This window comes from Oncorhynchus nerka, linkage group LG4 (genome assembly GCF_034236695.1).
Source record: "Oncorhynchus nerka isolate Pitt River linkage group LG4, Oner_Uvic_2.0, whole genome shotgun sequence".
NCBI classification, from domain to species: domain Eukaryota; kingdom Metazoa; phylum Chordata; class Actinopteri; order Salmoniformes; family Salmonidae; genus Oncorhynchus; species Oncorhynchus nerka.
In genome coordinates this window covers 43,043,022-43,061,873 of record NC_088399.1, presented here as the reverse complement: position 1 = coordinate 43,061,873, position 18,852 = coordinate 43,043,022, and the positions used below count along the sequence as shown (strand labels likewise).

At 44.1% G+C, this 18,852-nt stretch overlaps 1 protein-coding gene across 1 annotated transcript; it reads left to right on the top strand.

Annotated features, from left to right (window-relative positions):
* Positions 1 to 953: 953 nt before the first annotated feature.
* Positions 954 to 18,413, top strand: LOC115125537 (splicing regulator ARVCF-like). The gene is made up of 17 exons (XM_029655062.2): positions 954 to 1,247; positions 6,073 to 6,243; positions 7,332 to 7,954; positions 9,110 to 9,588; positions 9,681 to 9,864; positions 10,041 to 10,158; positions 10,339 to 10,507; positions 10,675 to 10,692; positions 11,071 to 11,142; positions 15,933 to 16,060; positions 16,319 to 16,469; positions 16,593 to 16,785; positions 16,907 to 17,018; positions 17,181 to 17,268; positions 17,379 to 17,455; positions 17,555 to 17,673; positions 17,762 to 18,413. Exons 1-16 carry the CDS (start codon positions 1,227 to 1,229, stop codon positions 17,645 to 17,647), a joined length of 2,697 nt encoding a protein of 898 aa, XP_029510922.1. The 5' UTR covers positions 954 to 1,226; the 3' UTR covers positions 17,648 to 17,673; positions 17,762 to 18,413.
* The last annotated feature ends 439 nt before the right edge of the window (positions 18,414 to 18,852 follow it).

Genomic DNA, 18,852 nt, shown 5'->3' with positions numbered 1-18,852 from the left:
GGATGCATGGACATGCTGTGTATCTGTGTGGGATGCATGGACATGCTGTGTATTGCTAGCTGTCCCCCTTGTATTTTCATCTGTATGTTTTTAAACTGTCGTTCATAAGCCATCCTATTACTGTAAGATTCAAGTCATTGAGGGGGACAGCTAGCAATACACAGCATGGCCATGCATCCCACACAGATACACAGCATGGCCATGCATTTGAGCAAGTGGTAATTAGACTATCACCATTTAATCTAATATTTGTCTCTTTTTTCACTATGTCTAGCTTTCTGTTTTGGATTTACAATTCACAGAGCATGAGTAGGAGCTTACATCACTCAAGGGTGTTTTCACAGATCACTATAGGGTAATAATTAGATGTTCGTGCCTCTTTAGATGACTGGGTTTTAATATTAAAATGTAATGTTGTCTAATTGAATTGCATGCAAATATCTAGTTTCACTCGAGGCTGTTATCGCCGTGTGCAGGGTAGCCTCTCTTTGCCTGCGGCACCCTTTGCCTTCCTCTCCTCCATCCCTCCATCCTTCTCTCCCTCCATCCCCTTTTCCCATCCGTCCCTCCCTCTGTCCTGCACATGGGTGACGGGGCTGGGCTGGAGCAGCCTTCTCTCCTGCTCCACCTGCATCTGTTTGCCAGCCCAGAGGGAACTGTGTGTGTGAGTGAGTGAGAGAAGCAGGCTACTGGGGAGAAAGCACGCAGATTGCTTTCCGCTAACTGGATATACTCACCCCCTTTTCTTATAGGGTTCAGCAGTATTTCTTTTAGTTTGATTTTACCAACGTCTTGCTACTAACCTTGGATACAGCTGTTTGTATGACGGCAGAGAGGGGTGTGTAATGATGAGACTGCCTGTTTTTTGTTGTTGATTCAGCATCTCTTTCATGGGGGAGAGTGCAGAATCAATCTGAGATCACTGTGTGAACATGTGAGAGTGTGTGTGTGTGTGTGTGCGTGTCTGCGTGTGTGCGTGTGTGTGAGAGAGAGAGAGAGAGAGAGAGAGGGAGTGTGTGGATGTGCCTGCGTGCACGTACGTGCGTTAGTGAGAGCCCGGGAGGAAGGATGGCTGCTCGTGTCTGAACTGCCTCCATGCTCGCAGGGAAAGGGAAAAGTCAGGGGAGAAAACAGCAGGAGGCGGGGAACAGACGCGGTGCTCTCTTCTCACTGGGGAAGGATTCTGTCCATCGTTTGGGAGGAAAGCTAATCAAAGGGATTTGGCAATGCCTGCAGAGGTGAAAGAGGTAAGTGTTTTGATTTAGTATTTGTTTTCTCTCCACTACCCTCCCTCTTTTCCCGCCGACGCTTTTCCTACAGGAGCCCAGTCCACAGCTGTTCTGTATTCTATTCTATTCGGTAAGCTATAGGCTTCTCTCCTAGTATGAAGGGGAAAGCGTTCTTTTCTCCCCTCAGTCTACTTGTGTGTGCTCAGGGACATGCTCTTAACACCTCTGTTCAGTGTGTATGCTGCAGGACATATGGAGAGGCTGTCAATCATGGTAACATTATGAGAGGAGACTGAGTGATAACCGCCCAGAGGGGAATGTGCTGCTGCTGCATACGCTTTTATCACCCAGCACACCGCCAGCAAGCCACTGGAACTTAGAATTACATTAAATATATCCATGCAAGTATTGAACTGCTCGTTGTCTAGGGGGCTTCCTGGCTCCTGCATCCTGCATAGACAAAGACAAGGGATGAGCGGTGTCCTCATTCTCAATGGAAATTAGTCTTGGCACAGCGGTGAAAGAGATGGGATATCCTGATGTCATCATGCTGTAATGCCTAGCTGCAGTGGCTCTCTGAGGCTGCTGTGACTGGGTAATGCTGTGTTTGGGTAATGCTGTGTTTGGGTAATGTGGACAGCGAATGTTTTCCTCCCACGTCTTGACAACGAAACAAAAACAAGCCAACTTCTTGCCCCTCTAATTCGGAACCCTGGGAGGGGGTCTAATTGTGACAAGTTATTGCTCGGTGTTTACCGCAATGTTGTGCACACAGTCATTTCACATCAAGTACTGGAGCGATACACATTTCTCTCTCCTCCATCTGATGAAGACAAATTGACTGCATTGTCAGTGGTAATTCCAACAGGGTCGCAGCTTCTCCTCTGAGCTACATTAATGTTGAGATAGAGGGCATGCATTTTCTCCCTCCCCTGCATGATTCGTCTATCGTAATGAGCTTGTGACAAGTATTAAATGTGGCTTGCGTCTGGAGTGCCCTTGAGCCCGCCACTAAATCTGAACTCACTCAGCAGAAGATCAGACTGTTGGCCTTTCCACTATAATGTGGTGCAGTCAGCCTTGATTTGACAGTTGGCTGGAACAAGACTCTAATCGTGTCACTTTGTCCCCTGCTTCAGTGCCTCCAACATCTATCTCCTGCATCTCATTTGTAAACAGCAACGAATCTGTAGACATATGAGGATAGTTGGTTGATGTGATGGAGGAACAGTGTTGGAAGGCTCTGGATCTGTTGAAAGGCTAATCTAAAAACAGGGCCAGGTGGGAATTTCTCACAATCCCTAACCTCCCTATACATCCCTCTTTGCCTCTATCAAACCCTATTACCATATCTCAATCCCTCCATCAAGCCTTCCCTAGAGAACAGAGACACCCTGCCTTTAGTCAGCTAGTTATTTATTTATCTCTGCTCCAATCATTTATCCCTCCAGGGCTGTTTAAGATGGCATTCTCTCTCCCCCTCTCCCCCTCTCTCACTCTCTCTCTCACTCTGTCTCTCTCTCCCTCACTCTCTCTTTCTCTCTGCTGTGTGTCCACCATGGGGCTTTCATCTCTCCTTCTTTCTCTCTATGACAGATTTATTTGCATGAAGATGAGGACATTATGTTTGGGAAATGGAGGCTGCGTGTGAATCAGCTCTCCCATCACATTAATGAGTTTTATAACTACAGATTCTGAGGACTATTTTACATGCAGCCCCCTACTATTTACCTTGGATTCGTTGAAGTTGGAATACTGTTGAAATCACTTTTATTTACAGTATGTTGGAATACTGTTGAAATCACTTTTATCTATAGTATGTTGGAATACTGTTGAATTTACTTTTATCTACAGTATGTTGGAATACTGTTGAATTGACTTTTATCTACAGTATGTTGGAATACTGTTGAATACAGTATGTTGAATTGTTGAATTTACTTTTATCTATTTTTATCTACAGTATGTTGGAATACTGTTGAATTTACTTTTATCTACAGTATGTTGGAATACTGTTGAATACAGTATGTTTACTGTTTTTATCTACAGTATGTTGGAATACTGTTGAATTTACTTTTATCTACAGTATGTTGTTGAATACTGTTGAATTTACAGTATGTTGAATACTGTTGAATTTCTTTTATCTACAGTATTTACATTTACATTTACATTTGGAATACTGTTGAATTTCTTTTATCTACAGTAGAATTTACTTTATCTACACTTTTATCTATAGCTCTTATCCAGTAGAATTTACTTTTTATCTACAGTATGTTGGAATACTGTTGAATTTACTTTTACATTTAATTTACATTTAAGTCATTTGCATTCACCATTTATGACATCCAGTGGAACAGTAGTGCATCTAAATCTTTTAAGGGGGGTGGTGAGAGGGATTACTTTATCCTATCCTAGGTATTCCTTAAAGAGGTGGGGTTTCAGGTGTCTCCGGAAGGTGGTGATTGACTCCGCTGTCCTGGCGTCGTGAGGGAGTTTGTTCCACCATTGGGGGGCCAGAGCAGCGAACAGTTTTGACTGGGCTGAGCGGGAACTGTACTTCCTCAGTGGTAGGGAGGCGAGCAGGCCAGAGGTGGATGAACATATCTATAGTATGTTGGAATACTGTTGAATTTACTTTTATCTACAGTATGTTAGAATACTGTTGAATTTACTTTTATCTACAGTATGTTGGAATACTGTTGAATTTACTTTTATCTACAGTATGTTGGAATACTGTTGAATTTACTTTTATCTACAGTATGTTGGAATACTGTTGAATTTACTTTTATCTACAGTATGTTGGAATACTGTTGAATTTACTTTTATTTACAGTATGTTGGAATACTGTTGAATTTACTTTTATCTACAGTATGTTGGAATACTGTTGAATTTACTTTTATCTATAGTATGTTGGAATACTGTTGAATGTACTTTTATCTATAGTATGTTGGAATACTGTTGAATTGACTTTTATCTACAGTATGTTGGAATACTGTTGAATTTACTTTTATTTACAGTATGTTGGAATACTGTTGAATGAACTTTTATCTACAGTATGTTTCTGTAAGGGCTCGATTCAATCCATATCGCAGAAGTTCAGCACTATAGCGAGATGGGAATTGAAAGGCTATGTTCCCATGTTCGTAGAAAATGCATTCATGGTAAAACCCTGCATATGTCATCTCAATTGGAAATATCACTTTTATCCTCATTGAATCGAGCCCTTACAGGCAAACCTGGTATTTCCATTTGTTCCTGCACAGTAAGATTGAGAGCATTTAATTTAGAACGGTGAGATATGATGCAATGCATTTTATGTCAGATTATCTGCTTGTTTGCAAGAGATATTGGCACATAAATCGATGGAGTTCTGCTCATTAACATGTTGAATAAGATCTCAGATTCAGACACCCTTGGGTATTAGTATGTGATCAAAACAGAATCTTCCATGTCTGAACACTATTTAGTATGCTAAAGCAAGTCAACATTAATTATGGGTACTTTTGTTCATATTTTATGCCTCTTTAGTCTCTTTATAGATCAATTTGAAGTTGTTTATGTTTTATATTCAATAGATTCCTAGTTTGGGGAAATGCAATCCCCAAGTTAACTTAAATAAATAAGCATAAATCAGTAAATGACTCTGTGTGTCTCAGGCTAGCTGCTGGAGAGGGCTGATTAAAGACAGGACATTGTTATATCTCAGTACTTATGCCAAACCATTCCTCCTCATTAATCCACATAATGGCATCGTTACTCTTTTAACAAATCAAGTCTCTCAGCACCTGAACCTCCAAAATTACAACAGCCTGCTCTCCTCTTTGCCATTCCCCACACATGGCCACACATCAGTATGGAAAGGCTGAATAGCTTTGTGTCTTACACTATACAGTGAGGGGGTGTTTGAAAGAGAGGGCTTAAAAATGAACAATATGCGAGCAGTCAGCAGTGGAAGTGAAAGGTCAGCAGAATGGCAGCAGCAGATTGGTCCACGGGGTGAGAGGGCCTCAAGAGAGGTCAAACAAACGCTGATTTAATTAAACAGGTGGAGCTCATTCTCACATTTAGATAATACCCTCTCTTGCTCTCACTGTCCTGTCACCTTTAGTTTGTCTTTATTTCTCCCTCTCTTTACAAAGGATACCGGGCTCTCTCCCTCTTCTTCTCTTTCGCTCTCTATCTCCCTCTCCTCTCTCTCTCTTTCTCTCTCTTATTCCCTCTCTCTCTCTCGCTCTCTCTCTCTCTCTGTCTCCCTCTTCTTCTCTTTCGCTCTCTATCTCCCTCTCCTCTCTCTCTTATTCTCTCTCTCTCTCTCTCTCCCTCTCTCTCCCTCTCCCTCTCTCCTCTCTCCCTCTCCTCTCTCCCTCTCTCTCTTCTCCCTCTCTCTCTCTCTTATTCCCTCTCTCTCTCTCTTATTCTTATTCCTCTCTCTCTCTCTCTTATTCCCTCTCTCTCTCTCTCTCTCTCTTATTCCCTCTCTCTCTCTCTTTGTCTCTCTCTCTCTTTCTCTCTATCTCCTCTCCTCTCTCTCTTATTCTCTCTTCTCTCCCCTCTCTCTTATTCCCTCTCCTTTCTCTCTTATTCCCTCTCCTCTCTCTCTTATTCCCTCTCCTCTCTCTCTCTCTCTCTCTCTCTCTCTCTCTCTCTCTCTCACTCACTCTCTTTCTCTGTGAAACGTTCTCTCCTACACTTAGGATGTCTAACTAAATATCTTCCCTTTGCTGTGTATCAAACTCTTGACCCTGCACTTGGTCTGTACTAGGATATGTCTCCAACCCTCTACCCTGTGCTATGTGCTTGCCTGCTGCGTAGGAGTGTGTATCTAACGCTTTCCTCTGTTGTGTAGGAGCAGATCCCAGAGGGGCCCTCGTCTCTGTCGGCTATAACCCTGGAGACCAAGGAATCACATGTGGAGTCTGCAGACGATGACCTGAACACACCCACCTCCAACTCCTCTGTTGTCACCTCCACCAATGGCAGCTCCAATGCAGAGACAGAGGCACCACAACACACAGAGGTTCCCACTCTTCAATATATTGATCCCCTATGGACTATTTACTTAATTTAGCAATCAGTCATCGTCTAAGCTCAGCCAGTTGATCTCTACAGTACATCTCTCCCAGGATCATACTGTAATCATTATCTACTGGAATCTGAAGCATGGATTAATCCTCCATTATATCTCCAATAAAACACCATCCCTGTGCATTACGATTTATGTCAGAACAATGGGAAACAATAACTATATAGTGTAATACATCTGCAGCTGTGGTGAACCATGATGTGTTTTTAATCCTAACCATCCGCCAGAAACAAATTGCCATTCAACAGAAGGTAAATCTAAAGGCCCCAGACAGCTTTTTGAACTGAAGGCTGTATTGTGCCAAGCTGCCAGAATTTCCCTTGGGGAAGTAGCAGCTAACACTATTGTATCTCAGGCCCAGAGAATGCCACAAAGCTTATCCTAGTGTAGAATTTCCACAAAACTATTCATCAGACTATTTGAGTCATCTAACGTCATACATATTTACATCATGTTCATAGTTGTGCAAGATAAAAACACAGATTGCGTGTTGGTCTTGGTGGTTGTGAAACTGTTAACATCAAAATCCACTTCCATCAAACAGACCATTTTCATTTCCTGCAATTTACTCTAGTACTCAACAGTAGCTGGACCTCAGCTTGTTTCATCACAGTCCAATCTAAACTCATTTCCAACTGGGGAAATACATTATTCACTGGCAGCCAAGCAGAATGAATTATCTAGTCGCCTACTTCAAAGCCACAAATCTGTTGTAATAAAAATGATGGATAATTCCTGTGAGACGAGAGCTTGTGGGGGATTTTTTGGTTTGTTTAATGCAGAGTTAAATGTTTATCAAACTGTGCCATTTTGTGCTCTCTGCTGTTGGGGAAAAAAGTTAGTAGTAGATTTGGTGGTAGTATCGATAAACGTGGATGTGGTTATTTGAGGCAGTGAGTGCAGCTTTGGGATGGCGTCTCATAGACTTGGCTGAGGCTGTGATGGAGATGGAATATTAGATCCCACAGTTGGGGCAGTCTGACTGGTGTATTGAAATGAACGATATGCCTTCCTCCCTACAGGACCCCAAGGCTGTGGAACTGGCGAATGACCAGGCAGACACTCCGAACACCCCAGACACACCCACCCCACAGCTTCCCCCAGCCCCACAGCATCCCCCGGTTACCCAGGTTCCCATGTGTCCAGACAACCAATCTCTGCAGCCCAGCCCCCTGACCAACGTCCAACACTCCTCTGAGTACCTCACCCCCCTTATCACAACCACTGCTACCATCACCACTCTCCCCCCCCCGTACAACAACACAGACCGTGATCCCAACACAGAGATCCCTGAGAGGGAGAACAGAATCTACACCCTCCCCGACCCTCCCTTTCCTGTCCTTGGAGGTGATATGTGTTCTGGGTATGGCAGCCTGTCTCGAGGAGGTGTCCACCATAGCTCCCTCCACACCTACTGGCCCTCCAGGAACTACCAGACCCAGCCCGGAGGCCACTACACCCTGCCCCTACCCAGGGACAACTACGGCCAGGTGGGCCTGACTAACCAGACCGAGGGGGAAGGACCAGGGGACGCCCAGGATGTAAAAGCTGACTACCCCACCTCCAGCTACGCCACCCTGGGGGGAATCCACTATCTCAGACCCATCACTACCATGGAGCTCCTGATGGAGCCGTCCAGAACCAGGTTAGGATATGGGCTAGCTAGTTCGGCACATGCATGACAGTAGAACTCCCTAGCAGCGTATCCAAGCTAAAAAGACTGGTGACCTTGTTATGTCAGCTCTATGGAAAGGTGATGGAATCCATTGATTCAAAGTCAAGTCCTTTATTCCCATTCAAATGAGTTATTTACATTCAGAGAATGGACAGTAGAAAAAGGAAATCTAATGTGTGGCGCGCAAATATCAATAACCTCTCTGTAAATGAGTTTACCCTTGACAAGACAGGGCATTGATTTTTGCAGTCTGTAGGTAGTCATTTGAAAAGGAGGACACATTCTGTGTATTGTTTGCTACTGACCAATGGAACAGTCCGGTACACGATCATTATCTTCATTCACCACATAAATGCTGTTTTCAGTGAAGAGATAACCCCGTAGAGTAAACTTCACCATACACTGACCCTCAAAATCCCATTATGTAGCTTATGGACACATTTAAAAGAAAAAGAAAAGAAAAGAGGAGACTTAGAAAATTCTACTATACGACTCAACACAGCTCAGTATGGCTTGAAACTGCACGAGTGGACTTCTGTATATTGCGTTCCATAGTGTTGAGCCTCAGTGGGAGCTTCTAGCTGCTGTAGTCCATGTGGTGGGGCGAGACAGATGGCCAGCAGTTTAGGAGCAGGTGGTAACAATCAGGGAGGCCACCAGTCAATAAATAAGGAGGTTACACCTGTATCACTGACTGACAGCAGCACTTTCCTCAGCTTGTAAGCTGTCAATGAGCTGTTTACAGAGGATACTGTTCGCTGCTCTGGCCCCCCAATGGTGGAACAAACTCCCTCACGACGCCAGGACAGCGGAGTCAATCACCACCTTCCGGAGACACCTGAAACCCCACCTCTTTAAGGAATACCTAGGATAGGATAAAGTAATCCCTCTCACCCCCCCCTCCCCCTGAAAAGATTTAGATGCACTACTGTTCCACTGGAGGTCATAAGGTGAATGCACCAATTTGTAAGTCGCTCTGGATAAGAGCGTCTGCTAAATGACTTAAATGTAATGTAAATGTAAATGATACTTAACTATCTAGCACCCCGTCACTTCCAACACCTGTCTTCTGCTTCCCCCCCCCCCCCACACACTTCACCTCTCCTTCACTCTCTATTTCTCCAGAGGGGGATACGAGGAGGCCCTCATGTCCCAGGTGGACGGAGACCCCACCTCCTTCTTCCAGGCCATGTCCAGGGCCCAGATGCTACAGTTCCCCCACAAGCGCTGCAGCATGGTCAGCCTGGACAGCATCCGTAAGGACCCCCGCTGGAGGGACCCCAACCTGAGTGAGGTCATCACCATGCTCAGCCACCCCATGGACCCGGTCAAGTCCAACGCCGCCGCCTACTTGCAGCACCTGTGCTACGAGAACGACCACATGAAGCAGGACGTCAGGCAGCTAAAGGGGGTTCCAGTACTGGTGGGCCTCCTGGACCACCCTAAAGCCGAGGTCCACCGCAAGGCCTGTGGAGCCCTGAGGAACATCTCCTACGGGAAAGACCACCACAACAAGGTGGCTATCAAGAACTGTGACGGCATCCCCGCCCTGGTCAGACTGCTGAGAAAGTCCAGTAACATGGAGGTCAGAGAGCTGGTCACAGGTACAGTGAGCCTATGACAAAATATTCACCCTGATTACCCAAACACTTTGTGTATAGCATTCGGACAAATCGCATATACTTTTTACCTATAGGGACCCTGTGGAACCTCTCCTCCCATGAGCCTCTGAAGATGATGATCATCAACCACGGGCTCCAGACACTGACTGATGAGGTCATCATCCCCCACTCTGGCTGGAGGAGAGACCCTACTGAGCACTCCAGACCCCAGGAGACAGAGTGGACCACCGTGTTCAAGAACACCTCAGGATGTCTCAGGCAAAGTATAGCAGCTACATAGATGAAAAGATAATGGAACCTTACACAAGAACTATTTCAGGGTTCATTGCTCCCTAAATTGGACGTTTCTAAATTGGACGTAATGGTAAATGAGATACTGATAGCGGTGCTATGATAACTTCATCCGCCCCACTAATAGAGCTGTGTTCCCCCAGGAATGTGAGCTCAGATGGGGCAGAGGCTCGGCAGAGATTGAGGGAGTGTGAGGGGCTGGTGGACGCACTCCTCCATGCCCTTCAGTCAGCTGTCGCACACAAGGAGACCGACAATAAGGTGAACGCAGACACAGTTGAGCACATGTAAATCCCAACGAAAACACTATAGCCAGAATGAGAATCAGTACATTAATCAAAAGTATTCTGGACCACAAATGAGAATCAGACCCTCCCTATATTCTATGCATCTGCTGTCTGTGATGAGCATCTTTGTGTTGTTTATCCTCCTCTCTCTCAGTCGGTAGAGAACTGTGTCTGCATCCTGAGAAACCTCTCCTACCACGTCCACAAAGAGGTGCCGGGGGCGGAGAGATTTCAGGAACCCGTGGCCAATCAGGTGCCAGGGTTAGGAGGGAACCAGAAGAAAAAGAAGGAGGCAGACTGTTTTGGAGGGAAGAAGCCAAAGGGTGAGTTGAATCTGACCTCATGATGGCGCTATATGAATGGTTGTCAAGCAGTTTGCACAACACGTAATACGCAGTAGAATTGTGGGATTTCTGGTGTGTACTCTGTGTTGCTATACTGTCTTCCTTATTTATCTTTTGTTTTGTTTCCTTCCATCCCCATTCAATAGAGGAGTGGTTCAGTCAAAGTAAGTCTGTCTGAATGAATGATATTTGACAATCTGAAAATCCAAAATAATGTTCTGTCAACTATGAGAAACCAGGACCTCTGTGGTTGCTTGCCCTTTTGTCTGCCTCAAGACCTGAGCTTCAATGGAAGACCTAAGGTTTTCTGGCACATTGTTAGAAAAGATTTCTACACATTCCATGTCTCTATACACTTTGCATGTTTTGATCTTTCCTATTTATTGTGTGTGTGTGTGTGTGTGCGTGTGTGCGCGTGTGCGTGTGTGCGTGTGTGTGCGTGGTTGCGTGTGTGCGTGTGTGTGTGTGTGTGTGTGTGCGTGGTTGCGTGTGTGCGTGTGTGTGTGTGTGCGTGGTTGCGTGTGTGTGTGTGTTTTGTCTAGGCTGGAGAAATGGACCAAGTGATAAAAAATATGGTACTCTGGATTTACCCAAACGCACAGAACCAATGAAAGGTATGGAACATCTTTAGGGATCTGTGGATTGGTCAAGATTCAAGACATGCATTTATGTAACTTCAAGATGCATTCCAAAGGCGTACGTTGTATAAAGCCTTAACCTTGGCATTAGGCATTTGGAAAGGGTATTCGTGCATGATGTAGAATAGTTTCCAATGTGTTGTACTGTCTTGAAGTGGTTGGATTGTATTTCAAAACATTCAGAGATAACAATAGGTTGTCTGAATGTTTTGGCAGAACTACATGGTCCATACAAACGTACCATGTGTCAGTTACTGTATGAGTACAATACAATATGCAATAGCTTGGTGGGAATGCTGTGGCAACTCAAGAGACTTATACTGTGAATAATGTACTTCTGTGTTTGAGATGGAGCAGTATAGACAGCTAGTAGAGCTTATAGTCAGCATCAAATGAAGGGACGATTGAATGCATTTTGGGCCACGTGATGATAAGGCACTATAGCTGCCTTTTTTATGTCAAATATAATGTGTAATATCGCAGACTATTGACAGGATTCTAAACTAGTCATTGACATTCAGAAGTTCCAACAGAAGATTATACCTTAGTAAAAAAGAGTTGTATAACTGAATAGATTATACCTTAGTAGAAAAGAGTTGTATAACTGAATAGATTATACCTTAGTAAAAAAGAGTTGTATAACTGAATAGATTATACCTTAGTAAAAAAGAGAGTTGTATAACTGATTAGATTATACAACTCTCTTCTATATGGCATTGGAACATAATCAGATACATGAATATACATATACAGACAAAATCATTCCCTGAGCATGGTTGATGTCTTTTGATGTAGAAGTCCAGACTGATTTAGAGGGAAGGTTTGGTCGTGGCCCACCAGAATTTGTGCGAGAAGGTTTCTGATGACACAGGGAACGGGCACTGCTCGATGGACCTGTGTGGCCAGTCAGGTATTATACAGGTCTGTAGAAAATCTTATACCCTCCACAGAACCTGCGTGTCTGGCTGTGGAGCCATCCCACACTCCTGCCTGCGGCTGCAATCAATGTGATAAGAAGGTTACATGCCTAGGTCAGGATTAGACAGCACGTAAGTCTCCCAGCCAGAGGCAGCCTATCAGCATCTTCGGCTTCAGCTGGCTGAATATCATTGGAAAGCCTCTGGAGGGCGGCCTGTGAGAGAATTCCTGAGTATTTGGCTTCCTTCTATACTCCAGCATGACTACTGGGGATGTGTGTGTAGCTAGAAGCCTCTCACTCCAGTAGAATAATACAGTCTGTGAATATTGTTGAAGTGAGTGGTGGTACCTTTTGTAGCAGACAAGAGCGCACAGAGAGCTGATAAGAGTTGGAGCCCGAAGCGCCCATTGGTTAATAATGCAACAGTGATCCATGTTTACATGTAGTTGGGGTGTTTGCGTGAAAGTTTGGAGTTGGAAAAGACATTTTGTTTTCTTTATGCATTTGTAATATCATGTACAGTCCACATCCCTTTTGCAAGGCAGAAAGGCAGTGTGAATATCTAAAATGTACACACACAAACATGGCTGAGCTTTAATTGGGGGTATTATCTATGTTGTGTACATTATACTGTATAGTCTTTCTGAAATACTAAGCCAATAATCATTTTGAGCTTCATAACCTAACTGTGTAAGCCTACATATATTCTCTAGAGTAGTGGTTCCCGAAATTTCTATAGTCCCGTACCCCTTCAAACATTCAACCTCCAGCTGCGTACCCCCTCTAGCATCAGGGTCAGCACTCTCTCAAATGTTGTTTTATTAAACATAAGAATGCGTGTGAGTTTGTCACAACCCGGCTCGTGGAAAATGACAAAGAGGGCACAAATAATAATATAATAATAATCAATCATTTTGCTCTTAGCCATTTTACATATAAAACCTTATTTGTTCATCAAAAATTGTGAATAACTCACCACAGGTTAATGAGAAGGGTATGTTAGAAAGGATGCACATAACTCTGCAATGTTGGGTTGTATTGGAGAGAGTCTCAGTCTTAAATCATTTTCCACACACAGTCTGTGCCTGTATTTAGTTTTCATGCTAGTGAGGGCCGAGAATCCACTCTCGCATAGATACATGGTTGCAAAGGGCATCAGTGTCTTAACAGCGCGATTTGCGCAGGATACTCTGAGTGCAGCCCAATCCAGAAATCTGGCAGTGGCTTCTGATTAAATTCAAGAACCGCTTGTTGCAATTTCGATGAGGCTCTCTTGTTCAGATATCGGTAAGTGGACTGGAGGCAGGGCTTGAAAGGGGTAACAAATCCAGCTGTTTGTGTCATCTGTTTCGGGAAAGTACCTGTGTAATTGCGCACCCAACTCACTCAGGTGCTTTTCGCTATATCACATTTGATATTGTCCGTAACCTTGTTCATTTGCACACAAAAAAATCATACAATGATGGAAAGATGTGTGTGTTGTCCTTGTTAATGAAGACAGAGAAGAGCTCCAACTTCTTAGTCATAGCCTCAATTTTGTCCCTCACGTTGAATATAGTTGCGGAGAGTCCCTGTAATCCTAGATTCAGATCATTCAGGTGAGAAAAAACATCACCCAGATAGGCCAGTCGTGTGACAAACTCATCATCATGCAAACAGTCAGACAAGTGAAAATGATGGTCAGTAAAGAAAACTTTAAGCTCGTCTCTCAATTCAAAAAATGTGTCAATACTTTGCCCCCTCGATAACCAGCGCACTTCTGTATGTTGTAAAAGCGTTACATGGTCGTTGCCCATATCATTGCATAGTGAGGAAAATAGTTCAGGGGCCTTGCTTTAATAAAGTTAACCATTTTCACTGTAGTGTCCAAAATGTCTTTCAAGCGGTCAGGTATTTCCTTGGCAGCAAGAGCCTCTCGGGGGATGCTGCAGTGTGTCCAAGTGGCGTCGGGAGCAACTGCTTGGACGCGCATTACCACATTGTCTCCCTGTCATGGCTTTTGCGCCATCAGAACAGATACCAACACATCTTGACCACCAAAGTCAATTTGATGTCACAAAGCTGTCCAGTACTTTAAAAATATCCTCTCCTCTTGTCCTGGTTTCTAGTGGTTTGCAGAAGAGGATGTCTTCCTTAATTGACCCCCCATAAACATAACAGACACATACCAGGAGCTGTGCCAACCCGCCACGTCTGTTGACTCATCCAGCTGTAATTGCATAGAATTCACTGGCTTGTATGCGAAGCAGTAGTTGTTTCAAAACATCTCCTGCCATGTCACTGATACGTCGTGAAACAGTGTTGTTTGATGAAGGCATTCTTATTAATGGTATCTGTTGCTTTTATACTCAAAAGTAATCTTAATTCTGTCTCAAAAAACTATTTTTCAAATTGGAGTGTTTTGTTTCTAAATGTCTGCGCAAGAGTGAAGGTTTCATCGAGTTGTGAGATAGTACTTTTGCAAATATAACACACTGTGGCTGAGGAAAGGCACTACTCCAAATCAATGTAGTTCTCATCATCTTTGCGCCTCTTCGATGTTGTTCGGTGCTTTCCCGGGTAAGGGAGCAGTAGCTCTTCGGCTGCATCAGATTCACAACTGTCAGTGTCCATGCTAACTGGGCTAACAACACATGTAGAATTACAGCTTGTGTCATCGACAGTAGAGTGCTAGCAGCAGTACTACCAGTAGAGTGCTAGCAGCAGTACTACCAGTAGAGTGCTAGCAGCAGTACTACCAGTAGAGCTGGTATGTGTCTCTATGGACTCTGGCCTTACTTTTTTTGAACCATTTATCAATTTTCGAGCCAACAGAATGAGCAGCAGTGTCGTTTGGCTACATATGGACCATTAGTGGAATTCCCGTGAGAGTAATTGGATGTTGGATGTTAATTATTTGACTAGGCTACCTGTATTTGACATTGACATAATTTTTTTGCCCAATTTCGTGGTATCCAATTGTTGTAGTTACTGTCTTGTCTCATCGCTACAGCTTCCGCACGGACTCGGGAGAGGCGAAGGTTGAGAGACATGCGTCCTCCGAAACACAATCCAACCAAGCCGCACTGCTTCTTAACACAGGGCACATCCAACCCGGAAGCCAGACACACCAATGTGTCAGAGGAAACACCGTACACCTAGCAACCTGGTCAGCGTGCACTGTGCCCGGCCCGCCACAGGAGTCACTAGTGTGCGATGAGACAAGGATATCCCTGCCGGCCAAACCCTCCCTAACCCGGACGAAGCTAGGCCAATTGTTTGCCGCCTCATGGGCCTCCCGGTCGTGACAGAGCCTGGGCTCGAACCCAGAGTCTCTGGTGGCACAGCCTTAGGCCACTGCGCCACCCGGGAGGCCCTTGACATTGACATTTTTGGCAGTGAAACGAGGCTACTCCGGGGAGAAAAAAACCTCACCCAAATGTATAGCTCCGTTGGAAAATATAGATGGACTGTTTTAAAATGTAAATGTAAATGTAAAATGTGAAGAATTAAAAAAAAAAAGTTTCATAGGAAGCTGCACTGCATTTTTCATATTGTCCAGCTTAGAGTCTTCTCACTTTGGCCACAAAACTCCAAGCTGTCTGAAAATGTATACTCTACTACATAAAACAAACAGTATGGCACAAGTAATCAGTTTTTATCTCATCTGTGTTTCACTATGAAGTCTGAAATTAGCTTTTAAGTGCTTAACTGTATGTGCTGGTTACTGATCCAACCTTCTGTTGACTGGTGCCTTGAAAACCACTGTGTCTCATTATACCAGTTCCAATGTATCTGAGAGTTCTCTGTGCTTCTCTCTCTCTCGTTCCCTCCCTCACTCCCTCCCTCCCTCTCTCCCTCTCTGTAGGCCTGGAGCTGCTTTACCAGCCAGAGGTTGTGAGGCTGTACCTGTCTCTCCTCACTTGCAGTCAGAACCACAACACCCTGGAGGCAGCAGCCGGAGCGCTGCAGAACCTCGCTGCAGGACACTGGGCTGTGAGTGAAGGGCAATCGTAGAAGCAGTTGATCTGGGAGAACAGACTGTTTGTTTCTCATCCCCTTTCTCTTTCTCTCTCTCCCTCTTGCTCTCTGTGTGAAGGGTTGATTAAGTGTGATTGAATTGTGGTTGAAAAACAATAATGTGTATAAAAGTATGAATATGTATTAATAATCATAAGTAGCACAATAGGACTTTACAAAATGTCATACATTACACCCTTCTATTATTCTCTCTCTCTGTGCCTTTGCTCAAAGTGGTCCAGTTACATCCGGGCCACAGTGAGGAAGGAGAAAGGTCTGCCTGTCCTGGTGGAGCTACTGCGTTCAGATGGTGATAAAGTGGTCCGGGCTGTAGCTATTGCTCTCCGCAACCTGGCCATAGATCGTCGCAACAAAGACCTCATAGGTACATAGACGTGCACGCACGCACGCACGCACACACACACACACACACACACACACACACACACACACGCACACACACACACACACACACACAGGTGATTTGACCATTTTCTTTTCCCCACAGGGAGTTATGCCATGAGGGACCTGGTCAGTAACATGCCCTGTGGTCAACAGAGGCCAGCCAAGAACCTGGAAGGGGACACAGTGGTGGCCATTCTGAACACTATCCATGAGATCATCTCAGACAGCCCTGAGAACGCCCGAGGTCTCATACAGGGCCACGCCATCCAGAAACTGGTAGCCATCAACAAGACAAGGTAGATTTTCATATCATAATATCTTATATGGTGTTGGTTTCAATTGGCTAGATGCTCAGTCCACAGTGCTGTGCTTTCTCCTTTATGCTGGCTCTGGTTGATTCTGTTGTTTCTTTGCTAGCCAATCTGGGCGAGAGACCAAAGCAGCATCTCATGTCCTGCAGACAGTGTGGGCTTACAAGGACCTAAGAAACAGTCTCTACAAGGGAGGCTGGAACAAGAGCCACTTTAAGGTATGGCATGGCATGCTGTAGAAGGCTGTATTCCCCATTCACTACACAGTCCAAATGGGTGGCACAAACACAACTATGTTATTGATTTGTAACTTGAGCACTGTATAGGACAACATTAGTTCCTAATGGCATACTGTGTGTTCTCTCTTTTTTTACTCTCAGCCAACAACTAGTGGAATGCCCAAAAAACCCAAGAGCGGAAAGTCAGGCTATGATGACATCACACTGCCTCTGATGGAGAAAAATCAAGGTCACCATGAGACTGTAGCTTCAGCATAAGTGTGGGTGTGCCTATTCCTTGTTTGTCATTTGAATGTAAAATGGCCTTTGTTTATTGTATTCTCTCTGTCTTTCCCACAGATGGATACTCCACTGTGGAGCAAGGGGACAGAGTGGGTGATGGGCCAGGCCACATGATGGAGAGAGAGCCTCTCCAGGTCAGTAACAATGTGCAGAGCGCCTTACTATACGTACGGCCAGGAGTTCTTCAATGGGGACTCACATTTAACTAAACACACACTCACATTTTGTTGTAGAGTATCCCAGAGAGGAAGCACTTCATCCGGGCTGGAAGGCCTGCAGTGGGCCTGGTGGAGCGCAAACCTCCACCCCTCGACTCCTGGGTCTGAGACTGGTAGAAGGGATTGTAGTGCAGGTAAATCCAATTTCACTGAACTATTTTAGGAATGATGTTTTACACGTCGGTGTGATGCATGTCCTTTGTCTTTTTTCTTTTTTTGCAGGAGATGTGCTGGTAACAGAGGAAGTGAAACGTCAACATTTGTGGAGGTCATTGTGGTGTTTATCCTTTAGATGGACATTCTGTCGGTCAACTCACCATTTAGGACAACATGGTTTATTCTCAGTAAATAAGAATAGAGTGAATATGGACTGGCATTTACATTTTCAATGTGAAACTCTGACTGGTGTTGATCAGAGCCTCTCCTACTTAGAAAATAAATAAACGTGCACAGACTGGACAGCGGGATGAGTGGAGTGACACAGCTGAATGTAGGCCAGGAAGTTAGGATTTGTCAAAACATTTTGGTTTTATTTACCTGACCTGCCCTACTCTAGATTTAACATGTTGTATTGTTTTACTCCTGCAAGGTGTGCATCCGTTTTATGTGAGAGACTAGTTGGAAATGGGATTGTACATGTGTAATAAAATATTGTTAATATTCTAAATTAAGGCATTTATATTGTAATATTCATGTTATTTATTAACAGTTGTTAACGTTATCTTGTCACCACAAATACAATGGATACCTCCATATAATAATATACTAAGTAATAGTGCCATTTATTAAGGAGCTGACTCGATGACTTTGCTTTATGCAGTGTTTGTTCTTGCATCGCGATGTTAAATTGATAATGTTAGCAAATAAAATCCATAATTTCTCATACAATTTCTCAACGTTATATGGACTTCATTTATACTGTATTTTCTGTTCTTCTCGTCTTTCTGTTAGGACAAGGGCGAGGGGTTTATTCACCATGTATGTTGGGAAATGTATCATTCACGCAGCATGCTGCTTGGGTGCTGTGCTATAGTCCTTTTACTTTCAGCACTGGACAGCTCCATATATTTATACTGTATATGGTTGCTGTGCTGGAACGAGAATAGAAACATGAAATGAAGTGTGCAGCAAGTTGGAAAAGCTGCTCGAGCATAATGCATTTTTTAAAGAATTCTGCCGTTAATGATGTCACTTCTTTGTTTACTTTTGTCAATGAATGTCATATTTGTTACAAGATGAAACCAAAATATACCCAGGTCCGGCTAAAGAAGGAGAAAAAAAGGTACGTTTGAATACACGTACTCCAGTTCAGA